The sequence below is a fragment of the Caretta caretta genome, chromosome 9, assembly GCF_965140235.1.
Source record: "Caretta caretta isolate rCarCar2 chromosome 9, rCarCar1.hap1, whole genome shotgun sequence".
Classification (NCBI taxonomy): Eukaryota; Metazoa; Chordata; order Testudines; family Cheloniidae; genus Caretta; species Caretta caretta.
The window spans coordinates 16,841,795-16,865,362 of record NC_134214.1 but is presented as its reverse complement, the minus strand read 5'-3'; the positions used below and the strand labels follow the sequence as shown (position 1 = coordinate 16,865,362).

The following is a 23,568-nucleotide window of genomic DNA, read 5'->3' as shown; positions in this document are numbered from 1 at the left end:
ATGGTTCCTCACATATCACTATTGAGTGGGAAAGTAGGTCTCCAATTTTACAGATGGGAAAATCTGAGGCACAGAAGTTGCAGTTTGGCCAAAGCCACACAGCAAGTCAACTATGTTTAGCCCATAATATCATGATAACTAGGATTACCTGTCAGACATCATCAAAACATTGCAGATCAGTTTGTCTTCACCCTGCAATTAAAAAGGAGACAACTACAGCCACATCTTAAGAATTCAACAGGCTGTATTTTGGGCATCCCTGAACTAGTCAAATGACTAGTAAGGCCATTTGAACTTTTCTTGTCTATCCCATTCCCACTGCTCTATTTTTTCTCTACTGGAGTAGATTGCTATTTCAGTATCTGTCTGAAGTATGAATAAATCTGGATCTATGTAGAATGAATAGAATAGTTCCCAAATAGTTGCTGCCTTCATGCATTTCTGATATACTTTTTTTTATAGTGAGGATAATTAACCATTCAAACAATTTATCAAGATTCATTGTAGATTCTTCATCACTAACAATTTTTAAATCAAGATTGGATTTTTTTCCTAAAATATATGGTCTTGGAATTATTTTGAGGATGTTCTATGGCTTGTGTGAACAAGAGATCAGACTAGATCACAATGGTCCCTTGTGTAATCTGTGATAACTATTTGAATTATGCCAATATGGATGCTGCTTAGTCTAACTTTTAAATTTTAACTAGAATATGTTAATCAGATAGCGATCATATATGATAGTCTGGGTTTTTTTAAGTAAAATGTGAAAGGAATAGGAACTGGAGTCCCCTAGTTAAACTTGGCTCTGTCTAAAAAGGAGTCTGAGTCTCGGACTTAAAGGGACAAATGCCTCTGCTCTTCCATTTTCAGTCCTAAAGATATAGTTAATTGTTACAAACTGTAATAGGCAAGAAATGAACCATTACTGTGAACATTTTGTAGGAGCCTGTAATACCTATGGATCAGTCATCAGTGCACCCAGATAACATAGAACCAGGTAAGATGAATGAATAAATGTATTTTTATATAAAGTTTCTGCAATTTCAAGTACTTTAACTCTGAAATAATATATTAATTCAGTTTAATTATGATTTGTTAAATAATTTAAAACATTTCATGTGAACAAACAGAATAATTTTATGTAGTGTTGTTGTTGCCATGTTGATCCCAAGATATTAAAGACACAAGGTAGGTGAGGTAATATTTTTTTTATTGGACTAACTTCTGTTGCTGAGAGACAAGCTTTCAGGCTACACAGAGTTCTTCCTCAGGTATGGGAAAGGTACTTAGGGATTGTCTTCATGTACAGCAGCACAGCTACACCAGTGCACCTGCACCACTGTAGCGCTTTAGTGAAGATGCTACTATGCCTATGGGAAAGTTTCTCCCGTCAGCGTAGTTAATCCATCTCCCTGAGAGATGGTAGCTATGCTGACAGGAGAAGCTCTCCCATCAACCTAGCACGGTCTACACAGGGGGTTATGTTGTATAACTACATTGCACAGGGGTGTGGATTTTTCACATGCCTGAGCGAAGTAGTTATACCAATTATAGGTCTGTAGTGTAGAGCTGGCCTTAGAATGTTACAACTAAATACAAGATCAAACAGATAGTGTAGCATAAGTAGTTAGGACATATTCTAAGGGACCACTGAAGGTGAAGTGGCCTATTAACACCCCTGTAGTCATAGGACAAAAAAGGAGAGTTAACTGGTTACAGGTTGTTGCAATAAACCATAAATCTGCTGTCTTAAGACCATGCTTTTTTTTTTTTTTTTTAAAGCATCTAGCAAAGTTATGAATTTAAGCTCCCAGGCTTGTCTTTTGAAAGTGTTGTGCAGGCTTTCCACTCAGGATGAGGCCTGATAAGTCAGAGTGATCAATTTCTGAATTGTTCACCCACTTAGGTGATATGGTGTGTGTTGTCTTTTATCATTTCCTGTGATAGTTCATTTGAGATCAGTGACTGTTTGGTTTTACCCGAATAGTTGTTGTTGGGGCATTTAGTGCACTGGATGAGGTATGTCATGTTGTGATAGGCATGTGTAGGACCCATGGAAGGTGTGTTGGGGTGGTGGTGATCATTGTAGCAGTGGAGATGTCTGCAGGTTTTGCATTTGTTCTGGCAGGGCCTGGTGCAGCTTTGACTTAGTGTGTCCTGGTCTGTGGAGAGCTTGCTTCTGATGAGGTTGGGGCATTGTTTGAAGGCCAGAAGAGGAGGTTCAGGAAAGATATTTTTTTTCAGGATGGGATTCCCATCATATATGGGTTTTAGCTATTTGATTTCCCCATATGGGTTCAAGTGTGGGGTGGAAGGTGACAACTAGGGGTGTGCATTCGGAGGGGTTTTTTATTTCTGAATTGAAGCAGGTTGTCTTGGGGTATTTCGGTGGAGTGTCCTTGTTTTTGCTAAAGATAGTTTTGAGTGTATTAAGGTGTATTCCCTGGATTTTCTCCTCAGAGCATATTCTGTGGTATGAGTGCCTGGGTGTAGATAACAGATTTCTTGGTATGTTTGGGTTGGTTACTGGCTCTGTGAGGGTAGGTCTGGTGATCTGAGGGTTTCTTGTATATAGCTGTCTGTATGGTTCCATTGTTGAAGCTCACTGAGTTTTCCAAGAACTTGATGCTAGTGTGGGAGTGTTCCAGAGAGAGTTTAGTGGATGTGTGGTGGTGCTGGAAGTTGTGGTGGAAATTTGAGGGTGTTTGTCATCTGTCCAGAGCACAAAAATATCATCCATGTATATCAGGTGTATCACTGGCTTCATGGTACATTTGTGTGAGGTATCATAGCTTGTAGTCTGATACCTGATGGGGACCCCATTTTGAAAAGCTAAGGAAAACATCCCTTACTCTCTTCTGTTTAGGGAAAGAGGCCTGTTTTTAATCCTGTTTATTTAATGCACGTGCACAGATCTTTGTACTACACCTTAATCTCCTATCCTGCTGTTCAAATCAAAAGTTTAAAGATGGAGAACAAATATTTCCCCATGTTTTAGGTTTACACCTCTCTGTAAATAGGGTAGCTCTTCAAAAGAATGTGGTGGGTGTGATTTGATTTCTACAAAAATAGAGAGAGAATAAAGTTAACTAGTAGTTAGCATCATGGCAATGTCTTTTATACAAAAATCAAGTTGGAGGGGTATCTAAGTAGGAATAGTAATCTTCACTTTCAAACTTGGATTTAGTCACTATTCTTACCAGTAAAACCAGAATTTAACAGACGCTCCATCTTTTTCTCTCTTTACCATTCTCTGTCTTCAGAAATCACTGCATGAGATCAGCCCAGATAATGCAAGCTACCATATGTTTTAGAGATTCAAATTTTTAACTTGGAGTCTTGTATTAATTATGAATGAGAGATTCTTCAACAATGTGGTGGTGAAATAGTGTCCAAAGCTTTTTAGCTGGTAAACCAACTTTTAAATCAATATACTCTATTTTTCTTAGAATATTTGCTGAAATCTTTTCTGCTACACTGTAATCCTCTATTTTTGTGCACGGAAGTTTAAAAAATAGAGAATATCTGTCTGTCTTTCATTTAATAGAGTGAACACCTTCATTTTTTTTGCTTGTTCTTTTAGTGATTCCATATAATCCTTCTAGTCATGAGAGCTTGGACCATGTTGGTGAAGAAAAAGAGGTAAAGTGTTTTAGAGCAGTACACCTAACTATTCAAAGGTCTGGAAGTGTATATCAGTACTAACTTTAAAATCTTAGCACAAAGCGACCTACATACAGATTACCTAATTTATCTCATGTGCAAACTCAAGTTAGTCCACACAAAGTTTGTGTTTAGACACAGAATTCAATATGCAGGAAAAACTTCAATATGAAACTGAAAGGAGAGATTAAGCATTTTAATCTACAAAGCTGTTCTTTAATAATTATCCCTCCACCCCCCTTTTTATTACTGCTGCAGCACAGTAAATAAGCTATTTGAACCCCCAATATTAAAAAAAAAAAAAATCTGCAGTTACCAATATATTATTATAATGGCAAGGTTGCTTAGTTGTGTTTAAAATCTTTATTTATAGGCGATGAGTATTAGAGAAAGTGGCAAACCTTCCTCCAGTCTGGGCCTTCAAGATTTTGATCTGCTCCGAGTTATAGGAAGAGGTAGTTATGCTAAAGTGCTACTGGTTCGATTAAAGAAAACTGAACGCATTTATGCAATGAAGGTTGTGAAAAAAGAACTAGTTAATGATGATGAGGTAAGCAATGTTTCTATCAGTGGACTAAATAATACTTCATTTAGAAAGAACTTGCACACAGTACCCGTAAGAACTAGATTTTCAACCTTACTATAATCACACTATATATTATGCATAAGGCTGCAAGTTTGTCATGGAGGTAAATTGATACAAGTCTGTCTTAATTTATCCTGAAACTAGATGCAAGATGTAAACATTTCAGTGTGTCTGACTGATACAGTTTTAAATAGTATTTGACCTAAGAAATGCAAAGAAGAACATTGTTTTCTAAGCTTGCGATGTTTTTATAAATAGGATATTGATTGGGTACAGACGGAAAAACACGTCTTTGAACAGGCTTCAAATCATCCTTTCCTTGTTGGACTACACTCTTGCTTCCAGACAGAAAGCAGGTAAGGTCAGAAACTATTTGACACTTCATGATATTTTTCATACTGGTAGGTATCCCAAAGGGCTATCCAAATACTGAATGCAGAATAATTACTAAAAACTATAGCACCATAAATGTCTGTGGTGTTTTGTAAACAAAAGGATTCTGAGAAGAAGGGAATTTGACGGAGGGATGTTTCCTTCCTTGAAGAAGGAAACTGTCCTAAGCATAGGAGACAGTATGATAGAAGAAAAAGCCCAATATGGGAGAAAAGAAGTAGGAACATAGAGAATGAGAGGGAGTATGAAGAAATGAGAACAGATGTAATGTGGGGGGGATGATGTTACATCGGGCCTCGAAGAGGGAAAGGAGCTTGAATATGATGCTGTTAAATAGGAAATGAATGAAGGAATTCAAAAAGGAGTGGTGAGGTGGCAGGAGAGATTACTTTAGTAGTGGTATTTGATAGCTTGGATATGAGAGAGAAGGTTAAAAATAATAAAGGCAAAAGATGGCCAAGATGGCTTAAGCAGCAAGGATAGTGAGAAAATTGCATTTTGTTTATGTTGTATTAGAGGGACCTTGTGGGAGACTGGATATATGGGTAAGAAGTCAAATACAACACTGGATAAATGAAGGATAGTTGGGTTGTCAGTGATGGAAATCATGAGGAAACATAAGTTCAGCTTTAAAGTTTGTGATAACTTTTGAGATGTGTCAGGCAATGAGAGGCACAGCTGGACTAAATGGTGGGATTGGGTGTATAGAGGTCGATTTGGGAACCATTCACATAATTGGGCGTGGGTAGTTCAGACAGAGCATTGGTTGTTCAGTAGTAGGATTCTTAATTCAAAAGGAATTACTTTGGGAACGCTCTACAGGAGGTCAGACTGGATGCTCACAATGTTCCCTTCTGGCCTTGGAATCTATATAATTGTTTTTGTATAACACTTATAAATGTTGTTAAAGAAACTTAGAAATCCTGGTGGTTTGGGAGAATGGGAAGAGTTAATTACCTTCCTTTAATAATAAAGGAAGCCCCAGGACAAATTCTGTTTGTTTGGCTGTTGAGAGAGGCCCTGAAATATGGAGACATGAACATAAGATGTTGGAATGGGAGTAATCCATTCTAATCCATATTCTGAGAGAGAGAGAGAGAGAGAGAAGGAGAATCCTTGCTAGACCCTTTCAGTTCTTCTGTTCAGAAGTTATCAAGCTCCAAGAACTGTGAGGGTAAAAAAGATCAAATGAAAAGTTGAAACAATCAATTTTTGCATTAATATACCTTTGTGTGTTTCAGATTATTTTTTGTGATAGAGTACGTAAATGGAGGTGATTTAATGTTTCATATGCAGCGGCAGAGGAAACTGCCCGAGGAGCATGCCAGGTATGTTTAATCTGAGAGAATATTGTTCGCATGAAATCTGTGTTTCTGACATGATGCAGCAGTGCAAAGTTTGTTGACACTGGCCTCCCAACTCTTGCATCCTCCAAATGGAAAGGAGCTAAGAGATGCGATATTTGTCTAAAAAAATTCTACTTTTTCTGTTAGATGAGTGCCTATAAGTAGCTATTTAATTTTTAGTGCTTTAAGCTACAGATACCTTTTAAATTCAGAATAAAGACCGTAATATTAACCAGAAGTCCTGTTCACACTAGAATCATCCTGAAGTCTAAAGAGTGACTTTGTAATTTTAAATTACAGAAAATAGAATTGGAGAAATGTAGTGCTGGAAAGGACCTTGAGAGGTCATCTAGTCCAGCCCCCTATGCTGAGGCAGGACCCAGTAAACCTAGATCACATCTGTTTGTCCAACCTGTTCTTAAAAACCTCCAAAGATGGGGATTTCACAACCTCCCTTGGAAACCTATTCCAGTGCTTAACTAATTTTAAAATTACATAGTTTTCCCTAATATCTAACCTCAATCTCAATTACTACTTGTCCTATCTTCAGTGGACACTGAGAACAGTCAATCATCGTCGTCTTTGTAACAGTCTTCAAATATGTTAAGAGCTATCATCCGCTCCCCCTTTGTTTTTCTTTTCTCAAGACTAAACATACCCATTTTTTAACCTCCTCTCTTACATCAGATTTGTCTAAACCTTATCGGTTTTTTGCTCTGCTCTGGGCTCTCTCCAATTTGTCCACATCACTCCTAAAGTGTGATGCCCAGAATTGGACACAGTAGTGCAGGTAAGACCTCATCAGTTCCAAGTGGAGCGTGACAATTACTTTCTCTCTTAAACCTCTGAATATTAGCCTTTTCTGCAACTGCATCACGTTGTTGACTCTCATTCAGTTTGTGATGCACTGATTCTCAGATCCTTTTCACAGTACTATCACCTAGCCAGTTATTCCCCATTTTGTAGTTGTGCATTTGATTTTTTTTTTCCCCTTCCTATGTGAAGTACATTGCACCTGTCTTTATTGAATTTCATCTTATTTATTTCGGATCAATTCTCTATTTGTCAATGTCATTTTGAATTCTAATCCTGTCCTCCAAACTGCTAGCAACTGCTCCCAGCTTCATATAATCTTCAAATGTTACGTGTGTACTCTCCACCTTATTATCCAAGTCACTAATGAAAATATTGAATAGTACCAGGCCCAGAACTGACCCCAGTGGGTCCCACTCAATACACCCTCCCAGTTTAACAGTGTACCATATAGATTGTATATTGATAACAGTTAAATAAAGAGGGGTGTGTATGTGTGTGTATGTATATATAAATCTTCCTAACGTCCAGCTCTGCAAACTACTTCTGTGATCTGAGGGTTCAACTGAGTTCTTTCTATTTATGTATCATCACTACTAAGAAAATTCTTCAGCCCCAGTTTACATCTGTGCAGCTTCAGTGGGGTCACAAGTGTGACTGAGGTCAGACTTTGTCACTGCAGCATGAAGTTGGTGAACAATTCTGATGTGCAAAAAGGAATAGAATCCTATTCTCTCTTACATGTATTGGCTCTGCAGGGCTATCAGTAGTGAACGTACTTTTGCACTTATAAGCATCTATGACTGAATAAACAGTATTGGTTTTCAGAGTAGAATTACACAAAGGACACTTTATTGCTGCACTATTTATTATGCTGTAGTTGTAAATCTGTTTTGAAAAACTGAGGGACCTTGTGTCATCAATGTATCTTACTTCATTCTAGGTTTTATTCTGCAGAAATCAGTCTAGCATTGAACTATCTTCATGAGCGAGGGATAATCTACAGAGACTTGAAACTGGACAATGTGTTACTGGATTCTGAGGGGCACATAAAACTCACAGACTATGGCATGTGCAAGGTGAGGGAGAATTATTTCCAAATAGATAAAATGTGAAACTTCTTGCTTGGGTACCTTGTAACTTATGGTAGCTTATTAACTGACTAAGTCTGTTATCAACTTATATACAGCTCATGTGGAAACAAAAGGCTTTATCCCATCTGAAATTAAAAGGAGGAAGGAAGAACAAGAAATGCTGAACTACTCAGATGTGTAAACACTCCTGCCTACAATCCACTGTATATTGGGATCTAAAGCTAATCGCAGAATGTAGCAGGATAAAATAATAAACTGAAAATGGAAAAACACAAAATGAGCGTATTACCCCAACTCTCTGGCTGTGAATGTTTCAGCCTTGTGTTACTTTAAACAGATGAACCCGAACACATTAATTCTATGTACACGCAGATGGGAGTAACAGTTTCCTGTGTCTCCTAGCCAGGAGATGTGTCCACTCAGTCTTCTGAGAATGGGAAAGAAGTCCAGTTCTATAAAGGGCCTTGGCCGCCTCTCCCATATCCCAGCATGCGCCAGCCCAAACAGAAGGAACAGCCTTTTGATACCTGTCTCGGAGGCAGGTTAGGAGCAAGGCCCTTTCTAAAATGGTCATCACTGGGCTGCTGGGCGTTGCTTCCGCACCACAAGAGAACTGCCTTGCTTAGTTTTTCCCCACATCTTCCAGAGGAGTTAAATATTCAGACCAGACTGAAGATAATTCCAGGGAAAAAAATTAAGGCACTACTTCGCTTACAGGCAAAGCAGACAGTAAGGTATGCTTGGGCTACAGAATGAGGATAACAATTCTTTCAGACACTGAGGGGAGAGAGAGGTCTCATCCTAAAAATAGCCACGGAAAATAGGTCATGTAAGGAATATCAGCATGTTTCTTAAAGACTGCGTTACTCTCCCCTTTCCAAAATAGCATTGTCCACTTTCATGCTGTGGATGTAATACTGAAACATGAACTTGTCTTTGCTTGTTGTGCACTTTTCAGTTGTAAGCTGGTTGTTGGGCACTGGAGAAAAATAAGTTGCATAGCAGGTGCTTGCCAGGGAAATACAATCACAACTTGTGTGTGGAATTCAGCTTTCAAAATGGTCTAGTTTACTTCTGATTTAAATGATGTTCTTATAACATGCTTAGGATTGAAAGCCTGCGTCTGCTTGCATGAATTCACTCATTTAATTAAAATGATTGGCAATTAGAATTTCCTCATTGACCACCATTCTGGGTCCATTCCCCTAAACTGGATCCTCATCTCAGAAAGTTTTATTTGTGCTTTTCAGGTGCTTCAGTTTTACAGGGTAGAGCATTCAAGTTTCAGCTATCTTATTAAAGGCCAGGAATGGAGCTCTGCATATGTGCCACTTAAGCTGGGCTCAGTGTGTGTGTTTTTCAGGGAGGAGTAAGAACTACATTGTCTTAAACATAGTGTTAAAAGCTTTTAAGCATTTTGTCATTCCAAATCCATGGCAGCTTATAAAAAAGTGTTTTTTGGCTGCCTAATCATTGTTTATGGGGAATGTCTCTTTCTGTAGTGGGTCTATTTAATGTATATAGAAGCAAGCTTTCAGTCTTAGGGTCTTTCCTTAAGGTTATTGGATGCCCAAATAGCCATGGCAGCAAAAAACACCCTATCCATATGTCATTGACCAGAGGATTGTGCTTCAATCTATTGGACAGAAATCTGGACATGGCAATCAGAGCTGTTGCTTTCAAAATCCTGAAAAAACACTACTTTTTTCCTTTTTGTTGTTTTTCCTTGGGGGGAAAAAAGGCTTTATGAAGTGAAACCCAACATGCTATGACTTAATGCCATACATTTATTCATTAAAGGTAAAAATGCTCACACTTTCTGAAACAAAACATAGTTCCCAGTCTATTAACTAGTTAGATCTGCCACTCTGCTGTATCAGCCCTTGGATACCAGTACTTTTCTATTTACTTGTTCAGGCAGTAGGCTGTTAGTGTCACCCAAATCAAGACAAATGTGCTAAAAGCACACTCTGTTGCAGAACTGGCTGGAGAACAGTGCAGGTGTTTTTAAAACAGTCAAAATTCTGAATTCAATGGTGGTGTGGTCAGGAACGTCACGTCTACGATTTCCCACCATTTTGATGCAACCAATTGTGATACACCACTTCTGCAAACAAAGGTTTGGGATAGGAATCTGGAGTCTGTTTTAAATGCTTAAAAAACAAACAAACAAAAAAAAACTCGTTACTTTCCCTCAGCCATACTTCAACATCTTCTACCTGTCCTGGGCTTAACCTCTGACCTTCATTGTTGGGATCAGTCATGTTGGCTAGTAATAGGAACAGAAGCTTCTCTGAATTGTGTTGTCTGTCATTTTGTGGTTTTTAGCTTTTTAGGTTAGATGAAGCCAGATTTCCACTGACACTGCAATTGCTTTAAATTGTTTTAGATCTATGTGGTGCCTTGCATGCCATGGGAAAGCACTGCAATCCATTATACCTTAAACACACATTTCTGACTGGTAATTAAGATAGTGTTGCCTAAAACATGATTTGGTTTTTTAATGCATTCAACATAGTGTTTTTGTAACTTAAACATCTAGTGTTTTAGAAAGGGAATATTTAATTTCATTCTTTGACCATTATTAGAAAACAGTGACAGGTGCAATGAAGACAGAGCTTTTCTTAGTGCACTGTACACTCTGCATACAGATCTATTTTTATAGAAGAAATGCATGTAATCTGCATACAAAGCACTATATAAGTCTAGTAACTTATTTTGGTATGGGTCACTACACAAAGTATAGTTGTTTTATATAGTAAACAGAAGTAATTTTTAGCAAATGGTATAAAACTTTCCCCTCTGTTTTTCCTTTCCTTTTTTTAGGAAGGATTAAGGCCTGGAGACACAACCAGCACTTTCTGTGGAACTCCCAACTATATTGCTCCTGAGATTTTGCGAGGAGAAGATTATGGTAATTTGATTTATTTCAGTGCTGCATCATAAAATACTTGAGCTGTAATGCATTTCTGTTAACTTCCTTGTAAAATGATTTGTGGAAGAAAATAAGAATCACCATACTAGATCAGACCCATGATCCAGCATCTTGTTTCCAGCAGTAGTCGGCACTAGATGTTTCACAGGAAGAGGCAAGATATCTCATTTTAGGCAGATGCGGAATAGTCTCCGCTCTCTTTCCCACCCCCCCGTTAGCTAGTGGTTTAATCCCTTATAATTAGCATTAAACCCTGAAGCATGAGGTTTTAATATCTTCCACAGTTTATTAACATTAGCTATTATAACTCTGGATTGTTATCCATATAAATGTCCAGTTAGTCCCTTTTTCAATCTTGTTAACTTCTTGGCCTCAATGACGTTCTGGGACAGAATTCCATGGTTTAGTTATGCATTTTGTGGGGGGAAGGGGGGAATTCCGTTTTGAAATTGCTACCCTTTAATTTCATAGAATGTTCTCTTGTGTCATGAGACAAGGAACAAACTCCTAATCTCCTGTCTCTATACTATTCATTATGTATTTTCGTCACGTCTCGTCTTATTCATCTTCCTTCTAAGGTAAAGAATCATTCTTCTCGGGGTCCAAGATAAATTTGCCTCTCTCCTGTCTCAGTGGTAAAGCATTTGTTAGCTTAGAACTTGATCATTTGCTCCCTTTTTCACTGTAGCTCTCTTATAAACCTAAGTATTGGGTCACAGATACTATCAAGTAAACAGGTACTTAAGCATTTTAAAATGCTTTATCCATATAAACCTAAGTAAAATGTATCTAGTGACCTTTAATAGCTATTAAAATTTATACAAACACAGTATGTACAAGTTCTATTGTAGGTGTAACACTTTTTTTTTCTCTTTCAGGATTAACTTGGCCACTTTTATAGTTATACTAATACAAAAGGGTATTTTGCTAGTAGCAGACATTTCTGGAACATTGCATTACTTGCATCTTATGTTTTTGGCAAAAGCCTGAGGCTCACCCTATAACCTATCACAGTTGCCTTCCTTCCAGAGGAGGGAGATGGCTTAGTATTGTCTTGTTAGGTATGCTTAATTTTCAGTGACACAAGACCCTTCCTCTTTTCTGCCAGATTCTCCCCAGGCTAAGCAGGCTATCTTTATAGCAGTCCCAGCCTTGAGGAGAATCAAGATACTAGAACTGTTAATTGATCCCTGTCTTCAGCAGTGAACAATAGAATATGTGATGTCACCTGCCTAAATAACCATTGTTGTTTGTTGCAGTGTTTGACACAAATATCTGTGTAACCTTCCACCAAAAAATGCTGTTAATACACAGCTGAGGCTGAGAGTTTTTTATTCCCCCTTAAATACTAACATTACTACTTAAAGTTGAGAACCTAATCTTTAAGGTTCCAGCACCAACCTTTTAAGTCTCCATTCCGTCTCCTTCCCGAGTACTGCCTTCCATCCTGCACATAATGAACCAGAGGACTTCTGTTGCCATTGTCATGCCCACCTTAAATGTACAGTAGTCTTTAGGTCATAACTTAACCATTGCATGCCTTTCTGACTATCAAGACGTCCAATTATTCATTTGTAAAATATATCTTGTTCTTCATATAGTTAGCATTGATACTTATTAAAATTAAGTCCTCCCTGATAAAATAGTGCTTATTCTGATTTTTTTTAAATCCTAGGCTTCAGCGTTGACTGGTGGGCATTAGGTGTACTTATGTTTGAAATGATGGCTGGCAGATCCCCATTTGATATTGTTGGAAGCTCCGATAACCCTGATCAGAACACAGAAGATTATCTCTTTCAAGGTGAGTAGTGGTGAGGTTTTAACGTACAATAGATTCTGCTTATTGGCAATCCTTTGGCTGACAGCAAAAAGTTACCATTATCTGGCAGTTGCCAAAAAGCAAAAGTTAAGTTTGTAGGGCTGCAGCTGAAAGTACTGGAAAGTGCCTTACCTGGCTGCAGCCCTGCAAATCTATCTGTGGGGAGGATGGGTGCAGCTCAGATGCCAGGGCCCTCCCTGAGGAGGGAAAACTGTGGCCAGGGCAGCAGTGGGGGTGCTGGAGGACCACTGAACTGCACAGTACCAATCTCCACTGCTGTCCTGCCGACAGCCTCCTCTCCCAGTCCGCAGCACTGGGTCTCTAGCAGGGTTTCCCCCATTGGGTGTGGATGCAGGCGTCTCTGCCCCTTACCTCCTGTGCAGTCCCTGAGCACAAACAGGTTTGTGGGACTGCAGCCACGAAAGGAAGCGCTGGTACATGGCAGCACCAGCTGCACACAGGTTTTTGGGGTTGCAGCCAGGAAAGGCATTGTCCAGTGTTTCCTTCCTGGCTGCAGCCCCACAAACCTGCCTGTGGCTATGTCCCGTACTCTCTTTCTCCCCCCCCCCCCCCCCCCAAAAAAAAAAAAAATCAGTAAGTGGCTTGCCATTGCCAGTATCCTTAACATTAGTTAATGGGATGGGATTGGTTCCTGACAAAATGTTGCTGTTAACAGGAAGTTGTTTATATTAGTGTTGCTATTAAGCAGCATCCACTTTATTTAGTGGTTTTTGTTGTCTCTACAAAACACTCTTTTACAAAGAAAAGAAACTTTAACCATACGAAGTTCTGATGTCTTAAATTCTCGATTCTTCTAGTCATTTTGGAAAAACAAATCCGTATTCCACGATCCCTTTCTGTTAAAGCAGCAAGTGTTCTAAAAAGTTTTCTTAACAAGGTAAGATCTAAAGCCCTATATTTGAACTAAGGTTTTTCAAGAGCTCCCATTGTCAACTTACACTTACGAGGATATAACTGAAATTAAAATTGCCCCTGAGCTGAAGCTCTGCAGACAAGGTCTAAGCCTGTTCTAAAGCAGAATTCTTAATAGATGGAACTGACCTACGTTTGGCTGATTTTTTTTTAACTGTTTAAAAAACCTGAAACTTTGTAAATATTCAGACCTAATGGGTAAAACACAAAATAAAAGATCTAGAAATGCACAGAATAGTCATATTAACCAGGCATTGAGGAAACAGATACTTTTACCATAATTTTTGAAACATCACTTCTGAAATTCTGTGGTACTTATGGTCTGCTAGATCATAATCATTCTGAATGATTGGAAGTAGGTGGACTTAATGCGTGTGGAATTTTGCATTGAAACAATATGGCCAGAATATTTCAGAAGGGAACTTCTGAGAGACCACTTAAGACTTCTTATTTCAGAACAAAATGTCTCCCCCCATGTTAGTTAGTGAAGGTCTTGAATGCAAGTTTCTGGGCTTGACAAACTTCCCTTTCAAATGTGATGACAAAGACCATGTCATTTAATGTCTTTGGTATTTAAAAATAAATTTTGCTTGGAAAATTGACATGAACTGGCGGCAAATGCTTATCAACTTTTTCAATAAGTTAAACGTGTGTTACAGCAGTGGTCACCAACTGGTCAATCACGATCAACAGGTTGATCCTAGAGGATCTCTCAGTCAATCGCGCTCTCCGGTGGCGCAGTGTGGCTGCCACTAAGGCAGACTCCCTGCCTACCCCAACCCCATGCTGCTCCTAAAAGTGGCCAGCGCAGTCCCGGGGGCAGGGGTCTCCCTCTGCACCCTGCTCCTGCTTGCAAGCACTGCCCCCGCAGCTCTCATTGGCTGGGAGAGCTGCGGGGGGCGGTGCTTGCAGAGAGGGGCAGTGTGCAGAGCCATGTGCCCCCTCCCCTCTAGGTGCTGCAGGAGCACGTTGGGCCCCTTCCGAGAGAGGCATGGGGCAGGGGTAGGCAGGGAGCCTACCTTAGCCTCGCTGCGCCCACTGCCAACTAGGAGCCACTGGAGATAAGTGTTACCCGGCAGGAGGCCGCACACCAACCCCCATCCCTGAGCCCCCTCCCAGAGCCAGCACCCCAAGCCCCCTCCTGCACCCCAGCCCTGAGCCCCTCCCGGAGCCAGCACCCTAAGCCCCAGCCCTGACCCCTCCTCCCAGAGCCCGCACCCCCTCTTGCACCCCAATACACTGCCCCAGCCCAGAGCTCTCTCCTGCACCCAAACTCTCTCTTAGAGCTTTCACCCTTCACCCCTTTCTGCACCCCAACCGTTTGCCCCAGGTTCAACTTGGGGTCTTCTAATGGGGTTGCCTGGGATTGTCAGACGTTCTCCACCTATGAAAATTCCCATATTAAATCCAGTTGTGACCTGGCCAGTATAGGTCTCAAGCATGCAATATATTTTGATATTTGCACATTTTAACTACAGGGGGGGGGGGGGGGGGGCATATAACCAAATACAGACGCTTGTAACTGAATTACAGCATATATTAGGCAATTCTTCCTGTTTCTGAAGGCAGATGAAGTGAGCTGTAGCTCACGAAAGCTCATGCTCAAATAAATTGGTTAGTCTCTAAGGTGCCACAAGTACTCCTTTTCTTTTTGCGAATACAGACTAACACGGCTGTTACTCTGAAACCAGAGTAAAACAGTTGCAGATTTAAATTTGAGAATAGGGCTACTTTGGCCAGTGCGTTAGCCTAATACACTTGCAGCTTTGACATTAGTGTGTCTTATGAAATCTACAATGAGTAACTTTAGCCTTTTATGCTCAAGGTCACATATTCTCCAAATAATTTTTCACTTTGAAACATTTTCGTTTTTCCATAGGATCCAAAGGAACGTTTAGGCTGCCATCCTCAAACAGGATTTGCAGATATTCAGGGACATCCATTCTTCCGCAATGTTGATTGGGATCTGGTATGTAAACACTGATGGGTTTGTTTCTTCTGGTATGTGCAGTATAACTCTGAAAGTTTGTCTTAACTGAAGGTTAAAAGGGATGCCTAATTTTTTTTAACTGTTTTAAACTATTCTGTGAAGAGAGGACGTAGATTCCATTAACCCTTTTACACACTAATCATATTAATTTATTTAATTAATTTGCTGGAATATTTGTAAGAGACATGAGAAATTTAAGTAATGTTTTCAGAACTCAGTCCTTTTTTAAACATAAATGTAATCTGTCTGATAGGCTGTTACTCATACATACTTTAAATTATTTCTAGATGGAACAAAAACAGGTGGTTCCTCCATTTAAACCAAATATATCAGGTGAATTTGGTCTGGATAACTTTGATTCCCAGTTCACTAATGAACCTGTCCAGCTCACTCCAGATGACGAGTAAGTAACTCAAACTTAACAAAACCTTTTTTAAAAAAGTTAGTAAATTATAATGGTGCAAGATCAGTTTGATTGGCTTTATAAAAGATGTACCTACAGGGTTTTTATTGCAGTCTGCTGCTAGGGTGTGGGAACTTCCATTCAGTGTGGTTCTCTCTAGACTTGGAAAAAGTGAACCGAATTTTACACCAAAATCATTACAAAAACTTTGGGAGTGAAAAAGATGCTCTCAAAGTGTTTAAAATTTTTATGGAGACAGTCAATGAGTGCTCTTTTGGAGGTGGAGGCTTGAGGGTATCCTCTTCGAAGAGACCTTTTGCTAACACAAGCACAGGTGTTTGATTTTTCAGTGTGCTGGGTCTTGCTTGACCCTTAGCTCTGCTCCAGACCCTGCCCCCACACCACCCCTTCTTCCAAGGCCCTGCCCCCTCCCCCAGCACGTCTCTCCCTCACTCCTCCCCATCCCTCTCAAAACCACCTGCACGCTGTGAAACAGCTGATTGTGGTGGGGAGGGTGTGGGAGGCACTGATCAGCAGGACCTGCTGGCAGGTGGCAAACACTGAGTGGGCAGGGAGGGAGCTGATGGGGGGGCTGCTCAGCACCCACTGTTTTTCCCCCGGTGGTGCTTTAATCCTGGAGCACCCTCTGAGTTGGTGCTTATGAACACACACCATATTTGCAGTCTGGTAGATCTTTAACCAAGATTTGGGGGTTTTAATTTCATCATTTGATTTCTTGGGACGCTGCAGTCTTAAGGGTACATCTACACTACCCGCCGGATTGGCGGGTAGCGATCAATCTATTGGATTGATTTATCGAGTCTAGTGTAGATGCGATAAATCGATCCCCGATCGCTCTGCCGTAGACTCCTGTACTCCACCCTTAGTAATCAGCCTAAACCAGACTGCTCTCTTTATTTTAGGAGCATGAGGGCTTTCTATAGTATTTAATGAAATAACTTTGGAACATTATGCATGAATAACTTGTAAGCACTACCAGCCGATACAAATGTTCCATACCCTCACTTATTGTAAATAAGTATCTTGCTTGAGATAGTTGAGTGAAGATACACTGAGAGGAGTAGTAACTAATTTCTTAATTTTTTTAAGACACCATCCATTCTAGAAGGGTTTAACCTAACAGACCTGTAGAGAGTGCTGTGCCAGGAGGACCTAAAGACAGGAGAAGCCAAGTCAGCTCTCATAAATGGAGCCAGCCTCGTACCTCTGTATGCAGTAAGAAAAGGAGGACTTGTGGCACCTTAGAAACTAACAAATTTTTTTGAGAGCTACAGCTCACTTCATCGGATGGATTCAGTGGAAAATCTCCCCACTGTATTTTCCACTGAATGCATCCGATAAAGTGAGCTGTAGCTCTCAAAAGCTTATGCTCAAATAAATTGGTTGGTCTCTATGGTGCCACAAGTCCTCCTTTTCTTTTTGCGGATACAGACTAACACAGCTGCTAGTCTGAAATCTGTATGGAGTGTTCAGCCCCCACCTCTCTTTGGTAAAGAGCAGAGACAGCAGGAGCCATGGGGAGGGCAGAATGTGGTATGAAGCCAGAAGTCTCTTTGTGTTTAGAGGCTGGCAGAGAAATAAGTTTGTGTGAGGATTTTGCTGCACTGAGATGGAGTGGCTGGGCCTACTTTGGTGCCTGGATGAAGACCAGAACAGGGCTGTTGCCTGTTCTCTTATGCACCTGTTCGTTGCTTGCTTCCCTGCAACTTCTTGACTCCTGTTCCTCAGAGGACTACAGAAGAAAGCCCTCCTTAGGGTTCTAAAGTTTAAGACCAACTCTTTATGGTTTAGTTTCCTCATCCTTTTTATACAACTTTGATACTCTTAGTTGAGTAATATTGCAAGTAGCAATTTTGTGTTAACTCAAGATACTAACTAGTTTTTATTTTAACAGTGATATTGTGAAGAAGATTGACCAATCTGAATTTGAAGGCTTTGAATATATTAATCCTCTTTTGATGTCAGCTGAGGAATGTGTCTGATCTTTCGTTTCTGGACTGTGCCATATATTGCACCTATCACTTGTTTTCTGCATGGATAAACAAATTGCCATTTGGTTGCACTTGCATCAAATGAAAAACATTTTACCCTTGCCACCAGCTGTGGAGTCAGATTTTTAATCTTGGTTGTTACAACTTGCTATCATGCTGAACTTTGTGTTAGGCTGCAGAAATTTTTTGAAATGTTAATCTTCCAACAATCTTGCCAAAGTCTAATTTTAATATAGAAGCAGCCATTGGTTGCTAACTCTCAGCTAGCGATTTTTCTGTTTCAACTGCTGTAAGTAATGTAGCTGTCTGCTTAAGGAAAAATCTTCTTACTGCTTTAAGAGCATGTGTTGCATTAGGGCACATAATGAAACAGCATTAAAAGCCATTATATACTTGCATTTTAACAGCAAGACTGACAAGACTTTAGCCCTGGTAACTTCTAAAGCCTCTCTCCAACCTTGTTATGTACACTGACCTTTTCAGGTTTACAGTTGAAGCTGTAGTGTTGCCCCCATACACTCAAATGACAGTAGGACAGCAGTTCTTTAAAATGGGTAGAGTGAAGGAGAGTGGCTGCTTTCTTGGACTAGGGAACATTGATTCTGTTCCAAGAGAAGATTATGCTCGTGTAATTGAATGAATAGATTCCACTCCTGAGCTACTTCTGATTGATAACTGGGGGTATCTCTCTCTCTCTCTCTCTCTCTCACACACACACACACACACACACACACACACTTTGCTATGTGAAAAGTGAGTGCCTTTCCAAGCCTCTCCCTTTCAGCAAGGGCTGTAAGTGATGTAAAGTGTCAGTTTAAGTGAGTGGAACTCACTTCATACTTTTTTTAAAGGAAAAAATCTGCACAGAGAATTCTTTTTAGCAGAAATTGGCAGCTAATATTCAAGAATGTAGGACCTCATGTTATTTATTCCTTAAGTTTTGGTAGATCTGAAATGGTTATATTATAGCTACAGCCTAGCTAAGGAGAAGACAGTAAAATTAATAGAATCTTATTGCCATGCTGTTGGAAAAGTGTTCACTCTTCCCAGTGGAAAAAAGAGTGCATGTTTTTTATTCATGTAATCCAGTATCTGAAAAGTGGAAGGGCTAGCCACAGTGACTCCTGAACTTTTTTGGTGTTTTTCAATTATGAATAAGCTCTTCCAAATCTTAGGTGTCCACAATGGACTTAAACTAACTGGCAAAAAAATTGGAATAAATGGAAATAATTTAAACAAGAAGTGACTTGACCAGAAGTGTGATTCTTATAAATGTCTTTATGGATACCTAAATATTCAAACTTTTTTTTTTTTTGAATCTTTGAGGGATATATTGGCTGAAGAGATGCCAAATATATTTTATGCTTGGTTTTAAAACATTTTTAAGTAAAAGGGATATTAAGAGACAGTCAAATCTATATAAATTCTCCTATAAAAGGCTTAAGCTAAACTGCTAAGTTTAGTAAAAGCAGAGTTAATAGAACACTATTCTGAAAACACAGCATACCTTAGGGCTTGTCTACACTGTGCTGGCAAAGCACATCAGGGGGTGGGATTTGTAGAGTGCACTAATATTCTGTACTGTGTACACCCTGCTAGTGTGCTCTAAAAGGTACCTAGTTTGCATTGATATAGTTGCAAGTGCCATGTAGACAAGCCTTTAGCAAGAGTTACCTAAGGTTAATGAGCTTCCCCTCTGCTGCTGTTTTCCCTTGAAAGCTATAGTGCATTGACACTATAATTTCAGTCTTGGTGATGTGAATTACCTTCATTTGTACACTTAAACTGTTTCATACACTGACTTAGTAGCTTTAATGAGAGAGGTTGACACTACGTGGTTCATGCCCATAGTACAGTACCTAGCTCACTTTTGTTTACAAGATACATTGTAAGACTAATCTTTTAAAAAATATATTAGGCTACATTTTCAAAACTGACAAGCTGTTTTGGGTGCCTCAACTTTTGGGAAGTACTGAGCCTGGCCCCCCTAGTCTCATGAAAATAATGTTCCTGTAAGATGTCTCAAGTTGGGCCCTTAAAATCAGAAGCTGCTCTTTAGGCTTTAATCTATTTAAATCTTAAAGGTTTTTTTCCACTACACAAGTTAAATTTGGGATAATCTTGAAGTATTTAGCCTTTGACTTGTAAAGTCGTCGTCTGTATAGAAGTCTGGAATTTGTTGGTATTAAACTCGGAGGCTGCTATCCATGAGGAATGGACTGGACTCTGTACAGTGACTCAAATTCATAGGATATTCAGTGGAAAACAGTTTCATATAGGAAGTGCATTTTCAGATTTTCATCATGCACATAAAGATGAATGGAATTCTCACTTTGAAGTTTTTGTGCTTCATGCAAAAACTTTTTTATAGATAATGTTACAGAAGTTACGCATTTTTTATTTATGTATTTTAACCTTAAGATCTGCCTTCTGTTTTAGTATCAACTTAATTAACAAAAAAAGTGGTAAATATTTTAAACAATTGTCACTGCAAGTCTATTTTTTACTTTCTCTTCTAAACTCTAAGTGCCATGACATTAACTGTTAATTTTTTTTAAGTTGTTAAATGTGTAGAGGCTGTCTTAGCATATTCAGCAGGGAAATCAGGCATGGACAGTCAAGTACAGTAGGTTATTATATCTTGTAAAGATAAACTGTCTACATCAGGATCATGTGTTTATGTGGAGTAACCTCATTTCTGTATACAAATTGGACTCTGGGTGCTCTTCTAGTTGAATACTGTTGCTACTGTATTTTTCTGCTTCACCTAGAACACTGTTTTGAACATTATACTGTGTAATCATTTCCTGTATTTGTGCACACTTTTTTTTACTTGTCTTTAAATAAAACATTTATATTAGGGCTCTGAATATTGTATTAACACCAGTATAACGCACTCAGAGGATGATGGATAGTTTCATGTAACTGGATTGTATGCTGTAGTTGGAACCTCTACAGTTTTATCCAAGTCTCTTCTGCAAGCAGTTCCCACAGCACACTGACTTGCATTTCATAATTATGTAGCCATAGACCTTCACCCAGGGAAGTCCTGAAATAGTGACCCAACAAAAGAATCAAGTTTGTGTGCAAGAGAAAGGAGCAAGGCTTAGGAGTACTTAGTGGTGCTAGCCAGTGACTGAGCGGCTAGCATATATGACAGGTTTGGGGATAAAACTGACAGTTTACAGTGCTATTTCAAATCAGAAAGAATGGGATAATTTTGTAGCTGTTATATGGAGATCATGTTGCAACTGTAACCAAACAATTTGATTAGTGCTGTTTACAAAAATATTACATTAAAAGATATTATGGCAAGGATATTGTGTTTTTAAGAGTGCCAGATCATACTCAGTTCAGCCCAATTGTGTGCTTGAGTACATCCAAGGGCCCCAACAAACAGGTTCCATTCTGCTACCAGGAAAACATCTTTTTCTGGTTTCTATGTGGACTGTGTTGCAGTAACACCCTTGGAAAATTTTACTTCTCCCTAGGTGAGTGCTGCAGCCACCTCCTACACTACCTAACTGCCTCCACTAAACATCATAAAAGCAAAAAGCATTCTTTCTCACCAGGAAAGCATCTCATTCTCAAGATAAGTCTGACCGGCTTCTCCTAACCTGTGAGACCAAAACATAGTCCAAGCCTATGTCCTCCCTGCCTTCAGAACCTGTCACTTTCCAATATTTGAAGCTGAGCGTTGATGTTAGAGCATTCCCCTGGAGTTTTAAAGGACTCAAAAGACACTTGCCCTCCTTGTGTGATCCTATGATTGATTAGGGTGTGAGGTTGTCAACCTGTGTCTTATGACCACCGCACCCTTCCCATATTAAATGGAAGGGGGGATCTGCAGGGGTCCTATTGTAGGAAAAAGTTGAGAACCATTGCTCTTGAATTTCTTTCTAGGTGTGATTTTTGAGTTGCAGTGACATCAGCTAGGATAGGTGAAACCACAGATTTTCTTGCAAAATTGTATTTAACTATATTTTGCCACGACACGTACTGGTACTGAGAACTAATGCAAGTACCAAAAAAACCCCTCCATGTTTCAAATTGATCAATTCCTCCTGTCCTTGTGTCCCATCATGAAATAAAAGGATATACAGAGGTATCTAAACTCAGGCTTCAGTCATTTTGCTAAAAATAACTTACTGTATATGATTCACATTGATACAACTTGACATTTTCTCCTTCACAGGTTTTTTTTAAACAGTCTCTTCTTAGACTGTCAAGCAGCTAACACGATTTTATATGTACATTGTAACATTCTAGTTACTATAATTTATCAAATCTTTAAATTGGGTGATATTGTTACATTACCTTCTGGGGATGGCTTGGGAAGAATATCAAGCTGTACATTGGAAATAGACACAACAGAAAACAAGTAATGCAACTGTTCCAGATTTCTATTCTGGTGGACTTGTGAAGATTTGTGCATGGTATGTGTCCTCAGAATAGTCTATCTTCTGCATAGAAATATTGGCTGTGCTTTTCCCACAGATGAGGAAATTGATCTAAATGACTTGTAAAAGAACAACAAGCTTCTGCTTATTTTTGCAGTGTCTAGAAAGAAAATTCACCTTCAAGTTTTGTTCACTTTAGAAATTCACATGGACTATTCTTGAATACTCCTGTGGCTGATGTAAGATTGACATCAAGTGCCAGCACTACTAATTAAAACTCGTGGAATAATGAATGACAGCTCTCTGAGCTCAACACCTATTCTTCAATTCAGGGCTGCATGTTCCTGCACACATTTGAGATCTCTAAGAGCCCTCCACCAAGAAAGACAGACAAGACTTGACCTTCCTCCTATTTCAAAGGGGAAGAAAGACACTTAGAACAATCTTTTGGGGGACACTAACAAAGTTTTATTAAGCCTACACTATCAATTATTTAATAAGCACTTGATACACAGTTATTCCTAAAAGATCTGATCCTGCATGCTGCTGAGCACCCTAAACTCTGTTGATGTCAGCGGAAGCTTGCCTCTAGGAGCTTTGCACCACTTCACAGGATTAAGCCATGAGTGGGGCCTACAACCGTGTTACGCAAGTCAAGTGCTGTAGATGTTACTGCAATATTTATAATATTACATCTTAAACATTACTAAAGCAACTGTTTTAGCTTTAACTTGTCAGAAAAAAGGACATGCTAACAAATACTTGCTTGACTAGAAAATGCATATTTTTGTCCTTTATCTCTGTGTTCAATTAAATTTTATTTTGGCAATTTCAGAGATTATGTATCAGGAAACATTAGCAAATGCTAAATTTCTCTGTAGAAAACTCCCTTTGTTCACAAATGTGCCACTTGAATGGAATCTGATTCAGAAAACAGTGTGACAAGATTTTTTTACACATTTAGCAGTTTGACAAACAGTTTTAGTATGTGTGTTAACCAGCTCACCTGAAAGATTCTTTTATTTTAAGTCTTAGTACAACATTAATTGACATGTCACTTTGCAGGCAGTAATTTGGAATGAAATTTTTCACTTACGCATTAGAAATGCAGATCAGTTGTCTCACTCTCTCCGCTTCTTAGTGTGTGGGTGAGAGGTATCGCCCACCAGAGACTACAT

The 23,568-nt window shown here is 39.3% G+C and overlaps 1 protein-coding gene across 1 annotated transcript in view; it reads left to right on the top strand.

Annotated features, from left to right (window-relative positions):
* PRKCI (protein kinase C iota) overlaps positions 1 to 20,852 on the top strand; it is a 46,123-nt gene extending 25,271 nt beyond the window's left edge. Inside the window, exons 7-18 of the mRNA XM_048863906.2 lie at positions 946 to 1,000; positions 3,587 to 3,645; positions 4,040 to 4,216; positions 4,511 to 4,608; positions 5,887 to 5,973; positions 7,748 to 7,883; positions 10,725 to 10,812; positions 12,509 to 12,634; positions 13,471 to 13,550; positions 15,465 to 15,554; positions 15,863 to 15,978; positions 17,894 to 20,852. Of these exons, the coding sequence (XP_048719863.1) occupies positions 946 to 1,000; positions 3,587 to 3,645; positions 4,040 to 4,216; positions 4,511 to 4,608; positions 5,887 to 5,973; positions 7,748 to 7,883; positions 10,725 to 10,812; positions 12,509 to 12,634; positions 13,471 to 13,550; positions 15,465 to 15,554; positions 15,863 to 15,978; positions 17,894 to 17,981 (1,200 nt within the window). The 3' untranslated portion in view covers positions 17,982 to 20,852. The remainder of the gene's footprint in view (positions 1 to 945; positions 1,001 to 3,586; positions 3,646 to 4,039; positions 4,217 to 4,510; positions 4,609 to 5,886; positions 5,974 to 7,747; positions 7,884 to 10,724; positions 10,813 to 12,508; positions 12,635 to 13,470; positions 13,551 to 15,464; positions 15,555 to 15,862; positions 15,979 to 17,893) is intronic.
* The last annotated feature ends 2,716 nt before the right edge of the window (positions 20,853 to 23,568 follow it).